This window comes from Manis pentadactyla, chromosome 8 (genome assembly GCF_030020395.1).
Source record: "Manis pentadactyla isolate mManPen7 chromosome 8, mManPen7.hap1, whole genome shotgun sequence".
NCBI classification, from domain to species: domain Eukaryota; kingdom Metazoa; phylum Chordata; class Mammalia; order Pholidota; family Manidae; genus Manis; species Manis pentadactyla.
In genome coordinates this window covers 10,932,488-10,955,554 of record NC_080026.1, presented here as the reverse complement: position 1 = coordinate 10,955,554, position 23,067 = coordinate 10,932,488, and the positions used below count along the sequence as shown (strand labels likewise).

At 36.4% G+C, this 23,067-nt stretch overlaps 1 protein-coding gene across 1 annotated transcript in view; it reads right to left on the bottom strand.

Annotated features, from left to right (window-relative positions):
- The window catches only part of KCNH7 (potassium voltage-gated channel subfamily H member 7), a 440,085-nt gene that overhangs the window by 141,921 nt on the left and 275,097 nt on the right, over nt 1–23,067 (bottom strand). The window contains exon 3 of the mRNA XM_036884332.2: nt 15,125–15,280. Within this exon, the coding sequence (XP_036740227.2) occupies nt 15,125–15,280 (156 nt within the window). The remainder of the gene's footprint in view (nt 1–15,124; nt 15,281–23,067) is intronic.

Here is a 23,067-nt window from a genome sequence, read left to right as displayed (position 1 = left end):
AGTAGGATACCAGCACTTTCCATGGTTGAATCATACTGACTATCCTTTAAAACAACGTTTATCTTTTAAAAAGTTCACATCTGATCACGTAGGCTACTGTTTAATCATTCACGGCCCCCAGAACCTTCCTGCTTCGGGAATGAAGACAACACTACCTCCATTCTCTGCAGCTCCATCTTTTCTCCCTTACTTTCTAGGACCCAGCCATACAGACTTTTTCATTTTTCTGCAGTCTTGTGCTTCTTTCAGATTCAGTTTCCTTGTATTTGATACATTTTACCCTTAAACTTACCACATCCTTTGGATTTTGGCTCCAGAGTCATTTCCTTTGAGGAGCTTTTCATTCCTTCTGAACTGGATTAGCCCCGACTACATAGCTTTCACCACAGTTAATATATAGTTATACACTTGTTGGTTTTCTGATTAATATTTTTCTCTCTTAGTGGACTGTAAGCCTCATAAGGATGGGGCCTCTGTCTGTTTTGCTCTTCAAATCCCAGCTCTGACAGAATGCCCGAGCATGGTATCTGAACGTCCATGAGCTGATTCTGAATTGACAATGTGCTTCGATTTTGACTACGGAATAACAGAATACTTAATTGCCTTGACCAACTTAGAGAATTGTAGCCTCTTAGAATTGTATTGGCCTTGTTCACCAAAAGTGATTGACTGAGTAGAACTTACAGATGATGGAAATGATGAACTCTACTAGGTAATATATACTTGACACAACTTCTATTGTTTCATCTTTTTTCAGAAATTACTAATTGTTACCATTCTGATTCTAGCAATACACAGATGTTTTTCCAGACTCCTCATCATCTAGTGAATTTTACATAAGACCTCCGTTTTTACAATTAAGCAGGCTAATTTATTACTATAAGCTTTCATTTGTGGGTAGTAGTTAACAGTGTTAAATATAATTGAAATAAAATGAATTTTTCTGATGAAAGACATGACACAGCACACGAAGTCCAAGTACATTCAACATGAAACTCTGGATTAATAAAATGGAGATGAGAGTAACAAATCTGTGCAAATAAATCAAATAACAGTGCATCAGGGTAACTGTCTTGTAAGCATTCTTACATAATTCTACTAACAACTTTTAAAGGCTCAAGTGAATTGCCAAGTTAAAAGTCAGTGAACTGCATCAAAGTCATCTGATTAGTTTTTAATGCACCCAGAATTGACTTATAAAGCAGTTTACAAATCAATTCTGCAAGCTTATTACAGTGCACTGAAGGTCAGTGCCTACTTTTATTCATTCTTTATCAACTACATTACCCTCCTCCTTTAAAAACAATTCACTGCCTTCCTTAAATTAATGACTGCACAGACATTTAGTTTTCTCCTATAGTTTAGTCATATCCAAAGTGGTACAGATGGTCTTTTCTGCATCACTAGGTTAATATGACCATGTTATACTGCATTACAGATTTAGTTGTCTAACTGTTGTTCACCCAGAGAGAAAACATATTGAGAATTTTGTTCAATGCAAGCACTTTCAGGCACAAAATATAAAACATAGATGAGTATAATCCTGTTACAGTTCTTAACACTGATAAACACCCTTGATAAGTTAGATCTCCATAGTTGACTGTATTTGTTTTCTGACTTGAATAACTAAAATAGATAACATTTAGCCTATTATCTCCTAAAGTGTTCAATAAATATGAGAAAACAATAACAAGATTTTTTATACATTCTCCCAAACAATAATAAGTACTGATAAACTCCTTGCATGAACATGATTTTGTTTAAATATACCATTTTTACTAAGAGGACATATAGTTTCTAACATATGTGCATTTATAATTCAGACTACTGAAGTGTCTTTCTCAGGACATGTCATTTCTGTGAATCTACTGAATATAAGTTTGGAAACTGCATCTCCATGTATCCTGTGTCTATTTAACTAAAAGCTTTTTACTTCTCAACCAATCAGGCACACAGATAATCCCATCATCTTTCTCTTTAAAAAGTAGAATCATGACTCCAACCTGTATTTGCAAAGATGTTAAATACTAGGCCCAAAGTCAAATAGGAGATAAGAATAAAGTCAGAATAAAACAGCAGGTTCCTTGATACCTAGTTTCAGTTTTACCTAAGATATTATATTTTCTTGGGCCATAAAGATTTATAAGAGAATCTAGCGAGAATCATATCTGTCTTCCAAATAAATGTAGATAAATACATACACACAATTTAGCTTATGATCTCACAGGTTGAAAAACAAAATTGCTTCCCCCAGTCAACAGCCTTCCATTAACCTCTCCTAGGATCCCCTAGTATTCACTGGCTTTTAATATTCTTTCCAGTTTTGAGTTTGTTCACTTATATGTTTATGCTAAATCACAGTTCTCACAAAATTGTAATGATCACTGCTACATTTCTACCCTATCTCAGTGGAAATGAGATTATAGTAAATGGTTCTTCTGAACTTCCAAATTGAGAAGACCTCATTAGTCTGAAGGGTTATTCCTCCCCTCTTCTCTTTCCTGCTCTCTCTCCCTCTCTGGGAGCTGGTTCTCATTTACTAGAGTTTGGAAGAAAACTATTGTGCCAATTTTGACCTCAATCACCTTTTCTAATTTAGGAATATACCTAGGAATATTACAAATAATAATATTTCTTGAATAAAAACAAATAGTTCTGAAATATGCTCCATACCATCCTAATCATTGAATTTCCTCACAACCACAAATTCCCAATCATTCCCTTGGTTCAATTTCTAATCACTTCTACAAACTCTTAGAACTTTGATTATCTAATGATTTTACTACCTAAAACCCAGTTAAATATAAATTACTGGTATTTTGCCCTTTTTTGGTTCTGCTTTTGTTGAATTATGGGCCGAAAAGTAGAAAGAAACTTAAGATCGGTCATGAAAACTAGAGAACATAGTGGGGTCAAGAGAGGACGTATGGGCAGAGGTGGGGTAAGTGTTGTGAAGGCCATGAGTGGAGATATTTCACCGCACAAAGGGTTAGGGGTGGTGCGTGGTATCTCGGATTGGATCCCTGCAAAAAAGACTGCAAAATGTCTATGGGGAGTGTTTGCAGGAGATATATAGGCATGGAAGGGAGAAGGGCAGGACTGAACAGAAGTTCAACTGTTATACAAATGCACTGAAGCTCCAGTCAGTCCTCCAGGGAGCTCTGGAGCAGAATAGCCTTTCAAAGTTAGGCTAAATGGATGTCAGAGTATCTGGCCTTGGCCCCCCACTCACCAGTCACTGGCTACAGCCATTCCATGGGAAAGGCCAAACCTTGGGTAGGACCGTTCCCTGCCTTTGACTACAATTCTCAGCGAGAGGAGGAGGAGCTGTGCACCCCCAGCAGCCATTTCTAGGGGCCGGGTTGCCCCTGCCTGAGGACGGTGTCTGACTGAGTGACACAGTGTCTGTCCACAGTACAGAGGCGGAAGGACAGTCAGCACTTGGTTTGAAAAAAAAAAACTGATCTGAATTAGGTCTACAATCAGCTATTATCACACAGCATAAGGATTTGTGAATTAGTGTCAATTCACCTTTCTAAAATCAGGGTATTCACTTAAGTCTGACACTTAAATTGGAAGCCTTAAAATCACTGTGAGAACTTTACCTCCAGCCAAATAGCTCTGGATGTGTGGAGAAACGTGACTTTAATCTCTGAGTCAGAGAGCGCAACAGATCAAATCTGATGGGAGAAACAGGGAAGATAATTGACATATCTGTCTTCTTTTTAGGGAGAAATTTCCATAGAGGCGCCCTGCAAGGAGATGTGTCTTTTCTTCTCTAATTGGTAAGGAGTATATGATGATAGTTCATGATATTGTCACAAAAGGCAGTACTTGGCAGTTAGGCTGGGAACAAGGACCATTCAAGTGAACTCAGTACTGACCTGGGAGCCTGCTTAGAGGATGACAAACGGGGCGGGGCAGTCAGTGCAGTCCTGGTAGTGACAACAAAAGATCACCAGGGAGCACACCAACCCAGTCAACCTGAAACTAAATTTAGGACTCTTGAAAGGAGAAGATGTGGTCAGTAATGCCTCGAAAGACTAAAACTCCTGGGACATTTCTTAGGGCAAGAGACCCCAGAGGCAAAGCAATGTCTTACAATAAGTCAGTAAGTACAGGCCCAGAAGTTGCCCTGAATTTTGGGTTCAGTAGGCATGCAGCGGGGTGAGAGTGATCACCGTAGCTGCAGCAGCAGAGACCTTCTGGAACAGGTTCACCAAGGCTGACGACGTCTGAGACACTGCTTCCAACCTGGCCGTGTCCTCATGGGAGCAAAGAAGTAGAAAACACAGGTTTGGGATAAGGGAGATAAGACAGAAACAAGACAGGCAGTGGACTGCTTTTAGCCACCCACCGGTAAACTCCTCAGTGAGGAGGCTTTGGAAATGAAAGCAATCACATTGGTATTACATGTACCTAATTAGGTGTCTCTGTGATAACTGCTTAATAAATCCATGCATGATTTGCTAATACTGTTATTTTGTTTCTCTTTGATAGATTTCTTACTTTTCCAAATGCCAAGTTAAAGCGTCCATGAAAGTAGAAAGAAATAGTATCTTAACTTAGATTGACTCAGGATGTAGTCATTTCATTGACAGGACCTTTCTTAAAGGTATTCTAACCGCAAATGGTACAGACGCCAGTTACCCAGTGCTTTTATGCATAGGAACTGTCCCTGATTTGGGTGTTGCTAGGTAACAAATTCTTCCAAATGATAGTCACATGAGGACTCTCTGGTGTGGATACGCCAATTTACGTGGTCATTAACATTCACTGTTAATGAAGCAATAAAGCACAATATTTTTCAATTATCAGTAATTTTCTTGATATTAGAAATATGTATTTTGCCCAAATCCTGGGGGGTGGGGGAGGAACATGATATAAAGCTGACTGCAGTCTGAAATTTTCCCAGACTTCTTTTAGCAAGCATGTCATGGTTCCTTTTTCTATATCAAATTTAATCTTTAAAATGAGGTAACTTCCAAATGCATGATAATAGTAAACATTAGTTACATTGTAAAGCCTTTAATTAAATTCATCTGAACAATAGACTGTTTCTGAAGTCATGCTTGCAGAATGGAAAACTCTATATTACTACTGAAGCTTTCCGTTTTTGAGTTAAAGAATGACTTTCAGCTCCAATGGAGAATAGTAAAAGCACTGTGAATGCCCTTTTAGAATACACAGCAAATTTCTTTGTTTTTAGCTTGAGGCTTAAACACTGAGATTACAAATTTGAGGGAGTAATGTAGCTATTTAGGCAACTATATGTTTTATGTGTCAATTATTCAGAATATTAGGACCAAAGTACATGAATACATTTTTGGTGGCTTAATTTAGGTTTATATTTGCCTAAATTACCAACTGCATTTTGTGTGTATGGACTTATCTTCAGCCAAAGGTTTTAAAGCAACTCAAATTTTTATTTTAGTAAGCATAGAAGTAAAAATTCTCTTCTGATTTAGAGACCATAACTTAAATAATCTCAAAGATAATGGAATCTCCTTTATAGTGCCTTAATAAGATTAAATAAAAAGTTCACTTTTGAAAATAACTGTGAGAATAAAATACTATAGAAATTTTACTTTTTATTACATTTTTTCATTTAGTTCCACTTAAAATCTATCTTTATACTTTCATCTAAGCATTAATCAACTTAGGCCTGTCGTTCTCAAAATATAGTGGGTATTAGAATGATCTGAAGGGTTTGTTAAAACACAGAGTGTTGAATTTCTTTGTTTCTAATCAGTTGTTCTGGTGTAAGATCAAAGAACTTGCACTTCAAACATGTTGAAAGTGATGCTGATGATCTCTGATTTAGACAGTCTGGCTAATGAACACTCAAGAGGGAAAAAATAACTACTCATGTAAAATTAACATTTAATTATATATTGTAGAAAAAAGTATGAATATTATTATTTGCAAAATTTTGGGGATGCATGGAAGAAAATACAAATAGCCCTGCTGGGAGCTGGAGCTGAAGGGGTTCCTGGCTACTGTAAATAAGGTAGGTGTTCTCTAGCTTTCCATAGCCCACACCTCCCTCTTTTGTTCTGAGCCTTTTTCAGTCACTCATGTTCCTTGTCAACTAGGTCAGCAGAAGTGACAATGTGGTAGTAAAGACCAGTCACAGGGCAGGTAAATCTGGGTGAGTTAGACATGCTCCAGAGGCGAGGGGTCCTCTGGAGGAGGTATTCTAGAGGAATGAAGGCACTGTAGCCGAGGGGGCACCAGGTCATGCAAACCAGGTAGTATAAAGTGTACAGTGATTTCAAGGGACCACACTGAGATCTGGGATGTGATGGGGGCAGCTGTGATGGGGGATGAGGCGGAAGAAGTTTCTGAGGCAGTACCACAATGGGTCTTCTGTATGATGCACAGGGCTTTGGAGTTGTATGATGATAGGCATCCAGAACCTCTGTAAAGGATATAAACAGTAGGATACTCTGACCTGGGGTGCAGTAGTAGGATGCACAGTCCTGAGGAAAAGGGTCTGAGAGAAGAGATTCCAACTATAAGACCATTTCATCAGCCCAAGAAAGATGTGTTGAGAGTCTGAGTAGGCAATTATAGTAGGCTGTATAAGATATCTGAAAGACATGTTTGACAGAATTTGACCACTCTTTGGTTGGGAGAAAGGGGGATTAGAGAAAAGGAGAACTTAATGCCCAGGTTTCTGGCTCAGGTGGCATGGAAGATGACACCTTTTACGGTGCATGAAGAGTAAGAGTTTTTGATGGTATGGGGTGGATGGTGGCTGGAGATGGAAAGATAAGACTTAGCTTGAAATGCTGAATCACCCAGAAATGCTAAAATCTTCCAAAGGAGATGTACAGTGGGCAGTTGGATATATGAAGTCTCTAGAGTCTAGAGAAAGGTATGAGCTGGAGACACTGATCTGGGAGGGGGTTGTACCCTGTAGGTCATGGATGAGTTTACCCAAGCAGGTGTAGAGAGAAGATGCCTAAGAAGAGAGGGATACTAAAAGCAACTGCTAGGGGGTAAACAAATCATGTTTAAGAGTAGTAAGAGAAACAAGAAAATGGTATTAAAATAGCTGTCACAGACATTAGAAGAAGTGAGTGTATATCATGGAATGTAAAAGAAGGGAGAGAGGGGAGTCAAACTTTATAAGGTACATTCAACCCAGAGAGCTACGTAGAGAGTACAACATAGAGCTTAATTACAGTGGGCAGAAGAATGAAGGAGACGAGGGAACGAATGAGCTGGTGTGGCAAATGCAAATGCCTATAGGAAGCGACAAGTAACATGAATGAAGAAAGCCCGGAATAAACAGAAAGGAGAGCTGAGGGCTGCAGCAAGTAGAGTGTGCACACCCCATCTAAAGGTGTGGCCAGTGTCCTGTTCCAGACGTGTGGACAGATACTCATATTTTTTCGAAGTAAGCCAGATGTCTCAATTTTATAAGTAGTCTTTCAATTTTTAAGTGTTGGCAACAAATTCAACTAATGTAAACTTTGAGAAAATACATGATATAAACAGAGTATGTCTGTTGAAGTCTGTTGAATTCATCTTCGCTTACCATGAGTATGAGCAAAAGGGAAAGAGCCAATAGAAAGCGTTGGTGAGGGGGTATTGGGTAGGCCAGGTTCCCAAGGGACTGAGGAGGGAATGGCTTTCAGGTGCAGATTTGAGCTTCAGGTAAGATTTGTCACCGGGGGTTGGGTTATACTTTTTGATCATGGGCTGATTAAAGGAGGTTTGCGCACCCTGCCTCCCATGCCCTCTTTGCTTTGAGGTGTGGGAGTTGAAGTTATCTGTGGACACAAAAGAATGGATTTGATGTAAGGGTCATGAGGAGCCTGGTGAAAGCTTGAAATGCTGTTGAGGGAAAGAGGTGAAGTATCTGGGAAAAAAATTTAGGATCTTTTGTGTAGTTTTGACAATGCAGTATAATTGTTTATAAATTAATAACTGATAAAATTCATTATTTTCCTGTGAGTAAAGCAAGCAACATTGGCCTGTTTTCTTGTTGGGAAGTGTTTCAAGTTTAGTAAAATGAGAATACTTCATATATATTTGATAATGATGGTAGATTAAGTAGACTTAAATTTAAGCAAAAGCTATTTCAAATTGATAAGAGGAGTTTACTTGTTATTAGTTAAAATTTAATCAAGGATATGAGTTTAAGTAAGGTCAACTTTTATATATTGACTCCAATTGAATATTTGACTTTAAAACATGATAAAAACATAGAATGCATTCATTTTTTTGTTCGGATGTATATTGTTAAATCAATAATTTTGTTTAATTCAGGTTCCCCTAATCCCCTTGAGAAATTTTTAGCAAATTAAAATGTGTGTGTGTGTGCACCAGACTGGTGATCTTAGATTCCTGCTATAAAATAGAAGAAGTATAAAACTCAAATATACTTGTAAATAATTTAAAACGTAAAATAATTAAAAATAATAAAAGCAAAAGTCTCTTAGACGATGAGAATTAAGCAGTGCAAGCAAGAACACATAATTTTGTTATCTTCAACAATGAGCAAATACTTCATAACAATGTATATTAGAGCAGAAAAAAAGAAAATACATTTTCCCATTGCATTTAGTTCCTTTAGATGCGGCCCCCTTTTAGTTGGCAGTAAATGTACATTTTCTCTTCCACTTGGTATTATTCCCATTTTCCATATCGCAGAATTTTTACAGAAACCATCAATGAGAAAAAACTTAATTCTATCTTTCATTTGGTATTTGTATTTATTATGCAGCAATTAATTGACCGACTTGTTCAGTATTTACCCATTTCATAGTTAGACCTATCACATTAATATTCTCTTCTTGTACTTGTGGCTGGTCCTGTATCTTTGAGCATCAATTTGCTACACATTAGTTCTTCCCAGAGAAAGTTGCTCACTCTTGCTTTGTTGTTTTGTATCTGAACCAGAAACTAGACATGTGTACTGAGAAATGATCCACCACTTCATTCACTACAAAACAAATCTCCAGGTTTCCCCGATTTACTCAGCCCAATTTATCATAGTCCTTTTTATGATCCATCTTTTCTATTGTGTATCTAGCTCTTTTTCTATTACTTCTCTTCTCTTCTTTTTCATCTGCATTTCCTGTGTGTGACTTCACATATTTTTTCTTTTATTTTGACTACATTTCAGAAGAGACAGCTAAAATTACAGACACCCACATCTTCTCAAACAGACAGTTGCCTTTTCCTTACTACTCTCACTTAAATTTTATCACTCGGGGGCACATACACACACACTACCTCACACTTACACACCCCTTATTTAAATAAAACTTAAGCATTTTTAAGGTCAAGAAGTTTCTGTAAAAAAAGAAAAGGTGTATTGAGATTTTACTTTCTTTTATCTCTTTGTTTTTGTTTGTTTGTTTTAGTGGCCACCATGGGCCCAACCGTGTTTGAAATGGCCAACATTGTTATTTTTTAAATTACACTTAAAGGAAAAAAAATCATCAGGAGTTTGCCAAAGATCATAGGGGAAATTGGATGGTATCAGAAGTGACTAAATATAATTTGTTTGTCTTTAACTTTTCTGTTCGATTTCAATCAACTCTTCAAAAGTTGACACCAAAAAAGGAAACTTTGGAGGATATAATGACAGAGGGTATAATCAAAACCAATATACTGGTTGTAAATAACAGGCTTCTGTGACGCTCTGGGAACAGTTGCATCTGCATATTTGTACTCTCTCCAGTGATTCCCTATAGGAATGACAGCTGCACTCATGTTCATAAAATAAGATATAATCTCTACTTAATTTGCTATGACTTACACATGAGATGCTATTTTAATCACAGTGTAAAGTTGCATATATTATGTATAATTTCCTGGGAGGCTATGTACAGAATATCTTCCATCCAATAAATCAAAGTTTCTATTCTCCACTTATATTTGTTTGAAATGAATAGTTTATTTAAAAAAGAAAAAACCCTCTTTTTGCCATGCTGCTGACACCCATTCCCTTTATCACCTCCATGCGACCTGATGGAACATGCAAGGCAGCTATGCTCTGGGAGAAATAAAGAATTTGTGAAGACAATGAAGAAACAAAACTAGGCATCCCCCTACAACAAATTATTTTATTGACATTTATGACCAAAACACAGGCTGACATTACCTGAAGTATACTCTCAGGAATCATTCAGTAGTGACTGAATTTGTTAGTGGAAAATATAAAGAAATCAAAACACTTATCAACTTAAAGGAACAAGACTTTGGTATTACAATAGATTTTTATAGTACATCAATTTTGCTTTTAAGTATGTCACCTGGGAGACTGACAAATTGGTGATTTTGATAGTTTTTCCCAAGTGTGCTATTGTTCACAGTAAAATATTCAGAATATTAGACTCATATTCATTAATATTTTTGTCACAATATTGCTTGAACAGAATATTGTACTATCATTTAGACATACCTATGAAAAATTATCAGCTGGTGTACATTTGATTTAGTATTATACTTGAGTTTATGCCATAGGCTTTGGGACTCTGTTTTTTAATTTTACATATATCAGAATTTATATACGGTATATCTTTTTTTCAAATATTAACATTTTGATAAAGCTTTTGTCTTCTTACAGACAATGACAGATACCTAAATTCCAGTTTCTTCACAGATCTTCCTAAAGACCATGGAGATCAAGAAGGGAGGTCAATAATATGTACAAACTATGCTTACAAAGTAATTACAGAAAGAGAAATTACAAAATTTAATTTCTATGTCAGCGGGGAATAAATGCCTAAGAATTGGCTCAGGAGAACACGCTGCAGTAGTCAGCAAGTCAGTGAAAAAAGGGGGAGGACAAATCCTCCTTGCAGTGATGGAACACATATCAAATGCGGTTTATCCTTAGAAGAAGAGGTCTCCACACTCGGTAAGAAATAACGAGAGTGGGTCTGTGACGTGAATGGACAGAGCACTGGGAAGAACTCTTGAAGAGGTAGAGGGTACTTCCAAGGTAGAACTGTCCCTTGAAAATGGGGAAATAAGGAAGCAGATGAATATAAGATCCCCTTTCTGATATGAGAGAGAATATAAGGGTCAGAAGACAAAAAGCAAACACACAAACAAAGCCAGGAAGTGTCATACATTTTAAAGGACAAATTATAACTTTATACTTTAAGTCTATTTTGGTTTGAAGAAGGAGTATTAAGGTCTCCTATTATTTATTTTTGAAATTTTCTGAGATTCATTATCATTACAAAGGGCACTCGAGTAAGTGAGCATCAGACTTCCCATTAGCAACAATGGATGCAAGAGTAAAACAAGATCTACAAGGTTCATGGGGCAATAAAGTGTGGGCCAAATAGGTTATATCTACCCAGGCTCTCCTTCAAGGATCAAGTCTACAGAAAAATAATGTTGAACATGAAAGAACTCTGGAAACAGTTTAACCTATGAACATTTTCAACAGGATGAACTTTACCCAAGAAGTTATGTTTGAGGAAATTTTGACAAAAATGTTAGTGCTGAGTACTGAATACTTTTCCCTAGAAATTAAATATCTAATCAGAAGGGAGAAGTATTTAATCATCATATGCTCTGACAAGCCAGAAAAACACAAACAAACAAAATGGGAGAACGAGAAAGAAGATAATATAAAAGAAACTCATTGGGTGACTTGTTGGTAAAAACTGGGCATCAAATGATATAATTTAAACAAACAAATTAGTAGGACAAATAAACCAAGCATACTTACTGCAAAGATTAGCATTAAGAGAAATGATATTAACTAATATTGCAGGTGGAAAGGGGAGGAAAAGAATTGCAAGCTAATTTTATTCTTTTTCATAGTAAGAAATGAAAATACAGTGTCTGAGGAAAAAGGGAGAAGGATTAATAACGTTATGTAAAATTTTCTTATGAGGGTAAACTACTATAAAAAATATAAATATTCCAAAATACAAAAATAAAAGCAAAAACAGGACAAAACAAACCAAAGAACACAGTTAAAAAAAGCAAAAAAAAAATGACACGAAGTATTTTAAGAGGGTGTATTTAATATAGAACATGTTAGTACTAAGAAAAAACATATTAGTTATATCAATAAATGTAAATAGCTGTGATAGTAATAAATTAAAAGAGAAATACTATTTTTTCTTATAAGAGACAAGGGAAAAAAAGACTCCACAATGTATAAAAAAGACACAGCTAAAACAAAGAAAGAATAGAAGGTGGTTTAAAGCTATAACAACAAAATGGAAAAAAAAATTGTGTGTCATGATTTAAGATAAGTAGACTTTAGATGGAAAATTATTAAATAAAAAAGAATTATTCAGCCATAAAAAAAGAAATCCTGACAGTTGTGACAACATAGATGGATGTAGAGGGTATTGTGGTAAATGAAATAAGTCAGATGGAGCAAGACAAATACTATATGCTTTCACTTACTTGTGGAATCTAAAAACAAAACAAAACAGAGTGAACAAAACAGCAGTAGACTCAGACACTAACAAGTGAACTGGTGGTTATCATAGGGGAGGGGTTGGGGTGAGAGGATGGGGAGGGTAAGGGGGGTAAAAAGGTACAAAAGTCTCAATCATAATATAAGTTGGTCACAGGGATGCAAGTGCAGCATGGAGAATATAGCCAATTATTCTGTAACATCTTTCAGTGTTGACAGATAGTAACTGCACTGGTTGGGGTGAGGATCTAATAATGTGTGTAACTGTTGAATCACTGTGTCTTATACTTGAAACCAATATAATATTGTATATCAACTAAAACTCAATAAAAATTTAAAAACCCATACCAAAAAAAAAAAAAGGAGATACCTTAGAGGCTACAGGTTAACATATAGTATAATATAAAATTATTTAGATGAGTATCTATGAAATAAGTAAGACAGCAGCAATATTCATAAAACAGAAATTAACAGAGATACAAGGAAATACAGAAAAAATTCCCTAATAGTAGAAAATTATAAAACAGTTGCCAAAAGCTACACCACAGATGAGTACCAGGCCTAGATGATACTGCAGGGGAAACACATTTAACTTTTAAAGCCCAGATAATCCTCATACTATTTCACATTGGTATCAATACCTGATGGAATTACACATGAACACAAAACTTAGAGATTAGTTTCCCTAATGAATATTGATGCAAAAATCCTAAATTAATTTTAGATAAAAAGAACCAAGCGGCTTATTACAAAATGAAATACAACAAGTTCAACGGTGGCTTCTTCCAGGGCTGCAAGAATGGTTCCATTCTAGTTAGTAACTCTATTAAGAAAATGTACCATATAAACAAGGAAACAGAATAGCACACTCAATTCCACAGATGTTTAAAAGGCAATTTACAAATCTCAACACCCATTCTTAATGAATATGCCAGTGGAAACTTCTTAAAATTATAAAACACACACAACTTAACCTACATGCCATCATTTGAATTAATGGGGACCACAGGTGGTAGTCACAGAAAAATCAGGAACAAGGCATGATGTTCACCATCAATTTCTTTTTTAATGGTACATTTTGGAGGTAATTGCCATTCAATTAGACAAGAGAAAACCATTAGATGTATATAGTAATTGGAAAGGAAAATGTAAAACAATCTTGATATGATATGATAAGAGCATTGGAAAAACTCATGACAGCCAATGTAAAAAACCACTGTGAACTAAGAAAACTCACTAGTGTAATAAAATACAAAATTCATATACTCAGCAAAAAACAGTAGCCTTAAAAATAATCAGAAAATACAATGAAAGAGAATATCCTATTTATAATAGCAGCAAAAACAAAAAAGTTAAATGTGAAGTAGCAAACCAAACAAGGAGGAAAATGTTTATCTATTCTTGAAAGACATAAAAATAAAACTTGAAACATTAACATACATAATAATATTTTTGTATGGAATGACCCAACCTCATAAAGATGCTAATTTTCCTCAAGTTGATTTGTTAAGTTAATGTGAATCCAATAAAAATACCAGAAGACAACTTGTTTCTAAATTTAATATGAAATATTCAGTAAGAAATAATCTCAAATCGCTGAAAATTATTATCAAAAGAAGCATATCATATCAAAGATTAACTGTATTTAAAGCAGTATGAATCTGAATGACAAATAGAATAGAAGAGAAAGTCTAGAAATACACATAAGCACACAAGCAAGTTTAGTATGTGATAAAGGTGGTATCTCCAAATACTGGTGAAAAGATTGACTTTCTAGTAAGTGATAGAACAATTGGAGAGCCCTTCATAAAATGAGAAACTTACACTATAAGCCAAGTTAAAATTAAAATAGAGCAGAGATTCCAAAAAAAAAAAAATCCATACAAGTTCTAGAAAAAAAAAGAATTTATTTGCAACCTTGGAATGGTGAGTGCTTTTCTAATTATGACTCAAAAACCCAGAATCAACAAAAAGCAGCAAAAAGATAAAAGATGAATTATTTTCTGAGAATATGATTTGCCACATATCCTACAATTTGAAGAAAAGGACAGAAAATTTGAAAACATGTGAGAAATGCCCAGTTGACAGAACAAAAATTGTCCATAATGCTTAAATATATGAGCCTCACTCATAATAAGAGAAATATGAACTAAGACCAATTGGGTGGTGCACTACTTCTTACCTATCATAGTGACAAAAATGGGCAAAACTAACTTATTCTGGTAGCATGGCTTTGGGGAAAAGATCTAATAGATTGCTGGTGGTTAATATAAAGTGGTTCAAAATATAAGGGGGGGGCATTTGGTAATATCAAAAAGATTAACGTAACCATTGATCTTTTGACCCAGGAATTCCACTTACAGAAATTCACTTGGAAGATACTTGTTCAAGGATATGCACATACAAATATAAAAATACATGTGCACAATTCTCTCTGACATTATTTGTAATAGTCAAACTTTGGAAACAACCTAAATGCACATCAATAAGGGACTGGTTGAATTAGCTATGGTATAAGCAACTCAGATGGCTTTGAGAGCAGCTGATCAATACTGTAAGGCACGAAGGGGTAACATCTACTACGACTTTTTTTTAACATGAAAGTATTTTATATGCAAACATATTCTGAGACCTGAATCAAAATAAGGAATACATTAAAATTACTACCATACCAGAATATCAAGAGCATTATGTATACTGCCTTTTACTTACGGTTTACAGTTTTGATCGGTAGTATTGGGTTTACTCTTTCTGGAGAGGCAGCGTTTTCCTCATCTGTCACATATTCAAAATTAATGATGAACATCATGGCGACGCCCTCTTGGTTTTTCACTGGAATTATGTGAGTATTACAAATGAAAGTGGACCCTGTGGAGGTGAAAAATGAATATTAGGTCAAAAGTACACCTTCATTTTGAAGTGTCGGTAGTAATTCCCTTTAAAATTTTCTACCTTACATGACCACTGAAATTCAATTAAAATTTTTTATTTTATATTTTGTTGTACATAAATTTATCTAAAAAATGCACAAATTTTGCCAGAAAGACTTTACAGATTCAGTCACTAGATTATAGAAAAGCAGAATATCAAATCTCATTTGTTTTCACACCCACTACTATAATAATTAGTACAAAAAACAAAAAGACACATACTTTAACTTTCTAGATGTAACTCTTAGACTTTCCTTTCTATTTCGATTAATTCTGAATCCATGTAAAATATAGCTGTATAAACACATACTTTTTGTGTCATCTAGATTTTAGTGTTAAGAAAATCATTTACTTTTTCTCCTTCAATACCTTGAATATAAAATAGTGACTTAATGACTGTTTTAAAAGTATTCCAATAATTCTTTCCTTTGCTGTACAAAGTTCACAATGCCCACATTATAATCGTTTTGTTTGGTTTGTGATGTTAGAAGATAAGAACAAAATTCTGTCTATGTGATTGTGTTAATTTGATCCCTTCAACCAAGAAGATAAATTTTAAAAGCACAATTATAGGGCATACAAGATACACTGTAGTAGAATCTTCTAGAAATGAAATGAACATAGGAATGATTCATTTATAATTAATTGCCACCACACACCCTTGAACAGATGACCCCAGGTTCAAGGTTCAAAGAATACAGTCCAGATGTTGACTTTTAAAAATCAACTGACTTCTGACTGACTTCTTGGACTGACTTATAGAACTGAGTATTTCCTCAAAGCACTTTCCTCACATCTTTATCTTTGGAATATTTTCCCTAGTCATGGCGATGGAAATCTCACAGGTTAAGCATTTGTTTGGGGTCAAAATTATTGTGTTTTTAAAATGCAAAAACTTCAGGGAGAGTTCTTAATTTCTCAGGCTGTACAGTGTATTTCTATGGTATTCTTTTAAAATCTGGCTGGGACCATGTGGAATCTTGAGGAAAGTGATGGTTCAAGGCAGAGGCAGGAGAAGGTTGGGAGCAAGAAGGGTTTGGCATGGGATTTCAGAGGAAGATGTGCGAAAGTGAGATGACATCAAGAGACTAGGGACAGAGACTAGAGCAAACAGCAGAAGAATGTAGTTGGGTCCCCAGCATCTGCCAAGGCCAACTGGTCCTTCTGTTCCAAAAACGGTGTGTTGTATTTATGTCCTATTAAAGACAAAATAAATGTGAGAAAACTTTTTCTTCTCATGCCTGCATAACAAGGAAGGCTCCTTCTACCAGAAATGAGAACAAAGACGATTGCTAATACTGTTACAGATTGAAACATCACAGGTTGAAGGGTGTGGACCTGGAGATCTAATTATTACTTATGAAACTATTTCTGTGGGTGAACATATTATAATTTTTAAAGCTGATTTACAAATGTACTTTTAGAACATTTGACTCTTTGTAAGTTGGGGATGCCTACATGCTAGTTATGATTTGAATTTTCAAATGTGGATAGCCTCCCAGATTTGAAATATAGAAGACATTATTTATAATTAACTTCAGATTTTCTATAAATGTGACCATGGCTTTACAGATGTTGGAATGGATGTTTTAGGAATGACATGCGGCACTTTCACAGTCTTCAGATATCTCTGCGAGTCATTTTATAAAATAGTTAGCTAGAGCACTTGTCATAGTTTCCATGGTAACAAACAGGATGACTTTAGTAAACAGAAAATAAGCAATTTAAGGCTGTTCCATTAGAACTAAAAATAGAATTGCTTCAGACCAGACATCTCAATACAAACTGGCTAAACGGAGAATCGGAGGAAATGCTGGAAATAGCCATTATGTATTTTGCTAATGAATGAAAATACATATTGATATTACCACTTAAAATGACATTTCCTGGATCATTTAGAATATCATTGCCAATTTACAGATTTGTTATTTAGTGGTTTCAAATCTTTGAACAATTGAAGCATATCACTGATTGTATAACAAAACATAAAGCACAGATTTTGGAAAAATCCATAAAAACAGTTGTGATGATGGAGAGCCAATAGGTCTGTAATAGAGCAGAATCATGTCTTTCAATACTAATGCTTGTAAATTTACTGTCTAGGGCTAAAAGTCATAAAATTATAGGGCTTTATAAAAAAGTTCAGCTATAGCATTGGCTTGTTAGCATATTGAATAAGCATAATTAATCTGGGATTTACTGCCCACTGTTATTGTTTCCTGCATGTTTCTATTAAGCAATATATCTCCTCTAAAGTTAACTGAAGACTCACATTTACATTTTTTTCCTCTTTTAGTATTTGGGTTTTATGTCACTATCAATCTTGCATAGCTGCTGGAAAGCAGATATTGAGAGGAGATACATGGAATTTAGAAGAGGAGGAGAATCAAATATATTGCACAGAACAAAAACATATTTTTAGCTGTGTAACTTTACAAACTCCAAATTCTGTCAAGATACTACTTTTATGAAGTGACATAACCCTAACAAGTCATTACCATGTGCTCCTTAATATTTTTCTTGAATGCAACACTGGGGACAAGGGAAATGGAAATATAATCCAGCAAAAATAGCAATGAAAAAACTAGACACATTCAATAATGTATAAATAAGAGATCCATCCAAATATAGAAATAAAAAATTCAGGCCTTGTTAGGACAGATCATGTATTCAAATGAAATTAATAATGCTTGTTAAGAAGAAGCTTATCTGCTATGAGATCATCTAATAATTATAAAATTATCATGCAGTTATAGTAATAATATATAGTTAGACTTAGGTTCATTGGCATGTTTTGTGTACTGAGTGAAAACATTCCCAAGGTGGAAAGCCTGCTTAGGAGGAACAGTGCTCATTTTAATAAAATGTCCGGAATATTAATTTTTAACTATAGCCACAGAATGAGCACACTCAGGGTAATCTGAATGATTCGTCACTTATCCATGAATTGGTGGCATACTTCTAGCTGCATTTTAAAATAAAAGGCCAGGCGTGCTCCTTTTCATCTACTTTAAAGATGTTTTATGCCACTGTTTGTATTCTACTGCTCTAAAACCTAAGCCCTCTCACCTTCCACCTGGAGGAAAGAAACAGCAGCCAGTCTGTGGAGAAGGTCAAGGGCATGTAGCTGGGTCCCCACTGCATTCTGACCTGAGGCAGGTTCGGATTGGCATTTTAGAACTGACACTGTTTTTATAATTGGAAGTTGCTGGGAGGGAAGGATCTGCCCAATCACTGTCTAAAGACAGTGGTCGGTTACTCAGGAGAATACAGTTTAATGGGAGGACAAAAACACAAACAAGCTGCCTTTTTTCACAGGCTGAGCTTCACACTGTCGAGTAGAACTCAAGCAGGTGTAGGGCTCTTAGAACAGTACTTGGCATGGAGTGAAATTCAATAATTAGAGCTGTTACTTTGGCCTCTTGTTGGAGGGTCTCCAGAGGGGCCTCTCGACTCTCATGCTTCTCTCTGTAATTTCCTCCAACGCTCTGCCAGTCTTGGAACCACATGTTCCACTGCTGGTTGGCATTCTGGGGCACTAAGCGGAGATTATTTTTCTCTGAGCTGATTGGTTTAGTGAATACCCAGCAGTTTTTAATTCATTTCTTTCTAGTAGACTGTGGTGCCCTTTGAAGATGAAAAAATACCACTAGAGATCTACCCTAGAAGAAAAATAAAGCAATCAGAATACAAATGCCTCGTCACAGAGGCAGCATTGCTCATCTTGAATTGAAAATCTTATTAAAAATGCAACGGGACTGGTATGTCTCCTTGGAGAAAGTTACCCAGCCATGAATGACTTAATGTGGATCCACAATGAAGCAAGTAATATTGTGCTTCTCTTTTCTGCATCTACTGTTTCCTTTCTTTCTTTCAGCACTGTTCCCTTCTTCTTCTGCTCTCTTCAGGCTTCCAAGGTGAAATATTATGAACTTCCTCTTATCAAGGAGGAACATCACAACATACATGACTTTCTTGTTGAACTGTTAATGACATAATGGATTACCACTCTCAGAAGTTTTTAAGGAGAGCAGTGAAAAACAATTAACCCAAGATAAACTCTAATTATAGTCTCTATGTAGAAGAAATAGTTTGGTTATGTGGATAAGACCTTCCAGATAGTCCTTAATTTGTACCATGTAAGTAACTGCATGCTGATATCGATGTCACTCTTGAATAAACTGTGGCCCAAAGAACAGGAGAGGATCATGACAGGGCCTTGGAACAGAACTGGAAGAAATTTCTATGATTGGAGAGTGGGTCTGATATTGTTTAGCTATTTGATTATTTTTTAACAGATATTAGCCCAGTCCTGAAAAGAGAAATAAACACAGCAGGGACTTCGTCCTCACTCATAATCCACTTCCAGAAGTCATCCCAAGGTTTGTAGAATAACAGAGCAGTGAAAATATTCCATTCACAGCACATTTATAACCAGACTATAAGCTCCCCAAAGACAAGATGTTATCAGCCTATCAACACATGATGAGAACCAATAGATATCTGCTGAATTAATAATGACTCCTTTTGCCTCTCTGACAGTGAGATGATTCATGAAAAGCTGTCAACAGGAGGTGACCTCTGAGCCAGAACAGACAGCATTTGTGCCTGTGGTGGGTATAGTAGCCTGTAGTCTTAAGATGGATTTTGGAGTTAGAGACCTGGCTCCTAAACTTGACAAATTATTTAGCTTCTCTGTGTTCTGGCTTCTTTTTCTGTAGATTTAGGTCAAATAGTATCTATCCTTTAAAGTTTGAGCACTAAATGAGAGGATACATTTGGAATGTGCCTAATACATAATAGACATTCAATAAATGGTAGCTTATGGAAATGGGACATTTTAATGTAATAGGTAGATGTAGAAAATGGATATGCCCAAAGTATTACTCTTGTAAGAGACCAGGAAGTGCTAGCCCTAAGTTTTTAAGGCTGAGCAGGAGTAAGGTTACAGATAATGGGAGTTCCATGGACAAGAAACACATGCACAATTCAAACCCATTCTACTTTAACAACTACTTATTCAGAAACCACTACATGCTGGGCACTGTTCTAGGTACTATAGGTTCAACAGGGAATCGAACTGGCTTAAATCCTTGCCAATGTGTAGTTACAATCTAGTGGAGCTGGGGGAGCCAGAAATAAGTAAAATACAGAGTAGGTTAACTGGAGATGGTGTAGAATACCATGGAGAAAATAGAGAAAGGGGATAGTTAAGTGCCAGGAGTAGGGGAATGCTTGTAACTTTTAGCAGAATGAGAAAGACCTCCCTGAAAAGGTCATGTTTCCGTGAGGAATTGAGGAAGACTGGGCATGAGTCATGAGGATATCTGGGAAAGAGGTAACAGCACAAGGAAAAGCCCTCTTTTGGGGCTGAATTGTGTCTTCCAAATCTGTTGAAGCCCTAATTCCCACTGTGACCAGAGGTAAATAAAGTTAAATGAGGTCATAACGGGGGCCCCTAATCTGGTGGGTCTAGTGCTCTTACACGAAGAGGAGGAGCGACCAGGAGTCTACACGCACAGAGGAAAGGCCGTGAGAGGACTCGGTGCCAAGGTGGCCGTCTGAAGCCCACGTGGAGTTTTCACCAGGAACCACCCTGGCCAGCACCTTGATCATGGACTTTGAGCCTTCAGAAACATGGGCAAATATGTTTCTGTTATTAAAGCCCTCTAGTCTATGGCAGCCCAAGCTAAGACAGGCTGAAACACATGCCAGGACAGGCTGCCAGCATGGCTAAAACTGAGGGGAAAGCTCAAGATTAAGCTTAGGGGAAAGCAACAGGAGACCCCGGCCAGAGAAGCAGCAGCGAGGCGGAGTGGGGAGGGTGGCCGAGGAACTAGCCCTTTGTGAGCATTGCCATGTCCTGGGCTAACAAAGGGAAGCCACTGGATGGATTGAGAGAGGCAATTTTTAGGCTCTGGCTTCTGTGAAGACATAGACACAGATACGCTTTGTTAGTTGGTTAAGCAATTTGATTTCAGCAGACCAACAGTGTACTAGAGTGTGGACTGTAATTGGGAAGCGACGGATGAGGACTGAGGAGCAGGAGGTCATTTCCTGACGATCTTCTATTTTCTTATAATTCAGTCTTTCAGTGTTGAGGATACAATGGTTTGTTTTAAGCATGAAGGTATCTTCAGAAGAAGTATTTTAACATACAGACTTAGCACATGGGCTGTTTTAAGTACTAGTGATGTCTTAGAGAAGTTAGTTCTAAAGCTTTAGGAACTATTTATTTGAAGAGACAGAGGCATTTCTGAGACATTTAGAAAGACTATTAACTCATATCATATCGACAAGAATAAATGGTACATCTGTTCCATTGAGCACATATGATCTGTTTAACTTTGTGGATCAGAGCAAACTTGATTGTTTATGGGAGGTTAGTATTTTAATACTGTCCATTTCTTTTATTTCACCAGCCTAAATGAATCTAGTGAAAGCAAATAGTAGGGAGTCATGTGAGATAATAAAAACATTTTATACAGAAGCATTATTAACAAAAGGACGGAGCTGACAAAAAATTGCCAGTCCTTCTGATAGTACAGTCAGTCTGAAGAAACAACCTTAAGGTAATAATCACCAACGTATGTACATTTGACACAACAATCACAGACATAATCAAATTACGAGAGTTGTGAGCATGTCAGATAGTTGATGTAGCTGATGGGGCTAGACACATCCTTCCAGAATTTTCAGAAGAGCTTATGTATAAACATCTCCTTTGAAAAATTAAGAACTAACCTGATTGACACAAACCTTGTTGTCACATTCTGTGTGGTACTATTAGCACTGTGTGAGATGTCAGCAGCATGCATTATTTATTTTTAATTACTTTTTATTCCAAACAATTTTAAGTGCTCAGGAAATGGTGAGGCGGAGCAGTAAATTTCCTACATATGTAGCTCTGTAGCCTCTGGAATTGGCCAGACCTGACTCTGCTTTATTCCCTGAGACCTTGGGCAGGTTCCAATCTCCCTAAAACTCAGATTCCTCATCTGTAAAAAGAGGAAAGGAAGAGAGAGCCCTCCATTTCATAGTGTTGTTGGGAAGGTGAAATTTGATAATACATGCAAAGTCCTTAGAGTGAAACCTGGTGGATAGTAACCGGGCAATTAATGAGTGTTACTCTTATGAGCTGGGGTGGAAAAAAATCAATTTCTCAGCTCGAAATGGTGGTTAACCTTGTTTCAAAGGTTCAATGATAAAATTGAGCCATTCAACTTTTAAGAAATTTCAGAGATGGACTCATTGGCTTAGTTTCCTGGTCTCAAAAGCACATCAAACTTTTGTGCATCTTGTCTTCAAAAATGCATCAAAACAGTGATTTGAATGGGGTAGGGGCTCAGTAGAAAGAAGCAGCTTCTATCATCTAGTGGCTTAAAATATGTCTCCATAATTTTGCAGTGATAAGGCCATTGGTTTACTTCCTATATTTCTCTGGTCCCTGAGGTTTGTCTTGTTACCTTTAAAAACTACACCATATACTTGGTAACTTTAATGATAGCAGAAATCCGCCTCTTTCGGCAAGCTCCACAGTCAGTGGAATTTGGTATATAGTAGAAATGTATGAAACGATCTGACTTCTGGTTTTGCTCTAGGGCACCACAATCAGTCTTTGACAGCACATTTTAGGAAGAAGGGTCATAATAACAGCTAACATTTATCAGGGTCAGCCTCCATTCTAATGGCTTTACATGCTTTAATATCATTTGCGTCTTCACA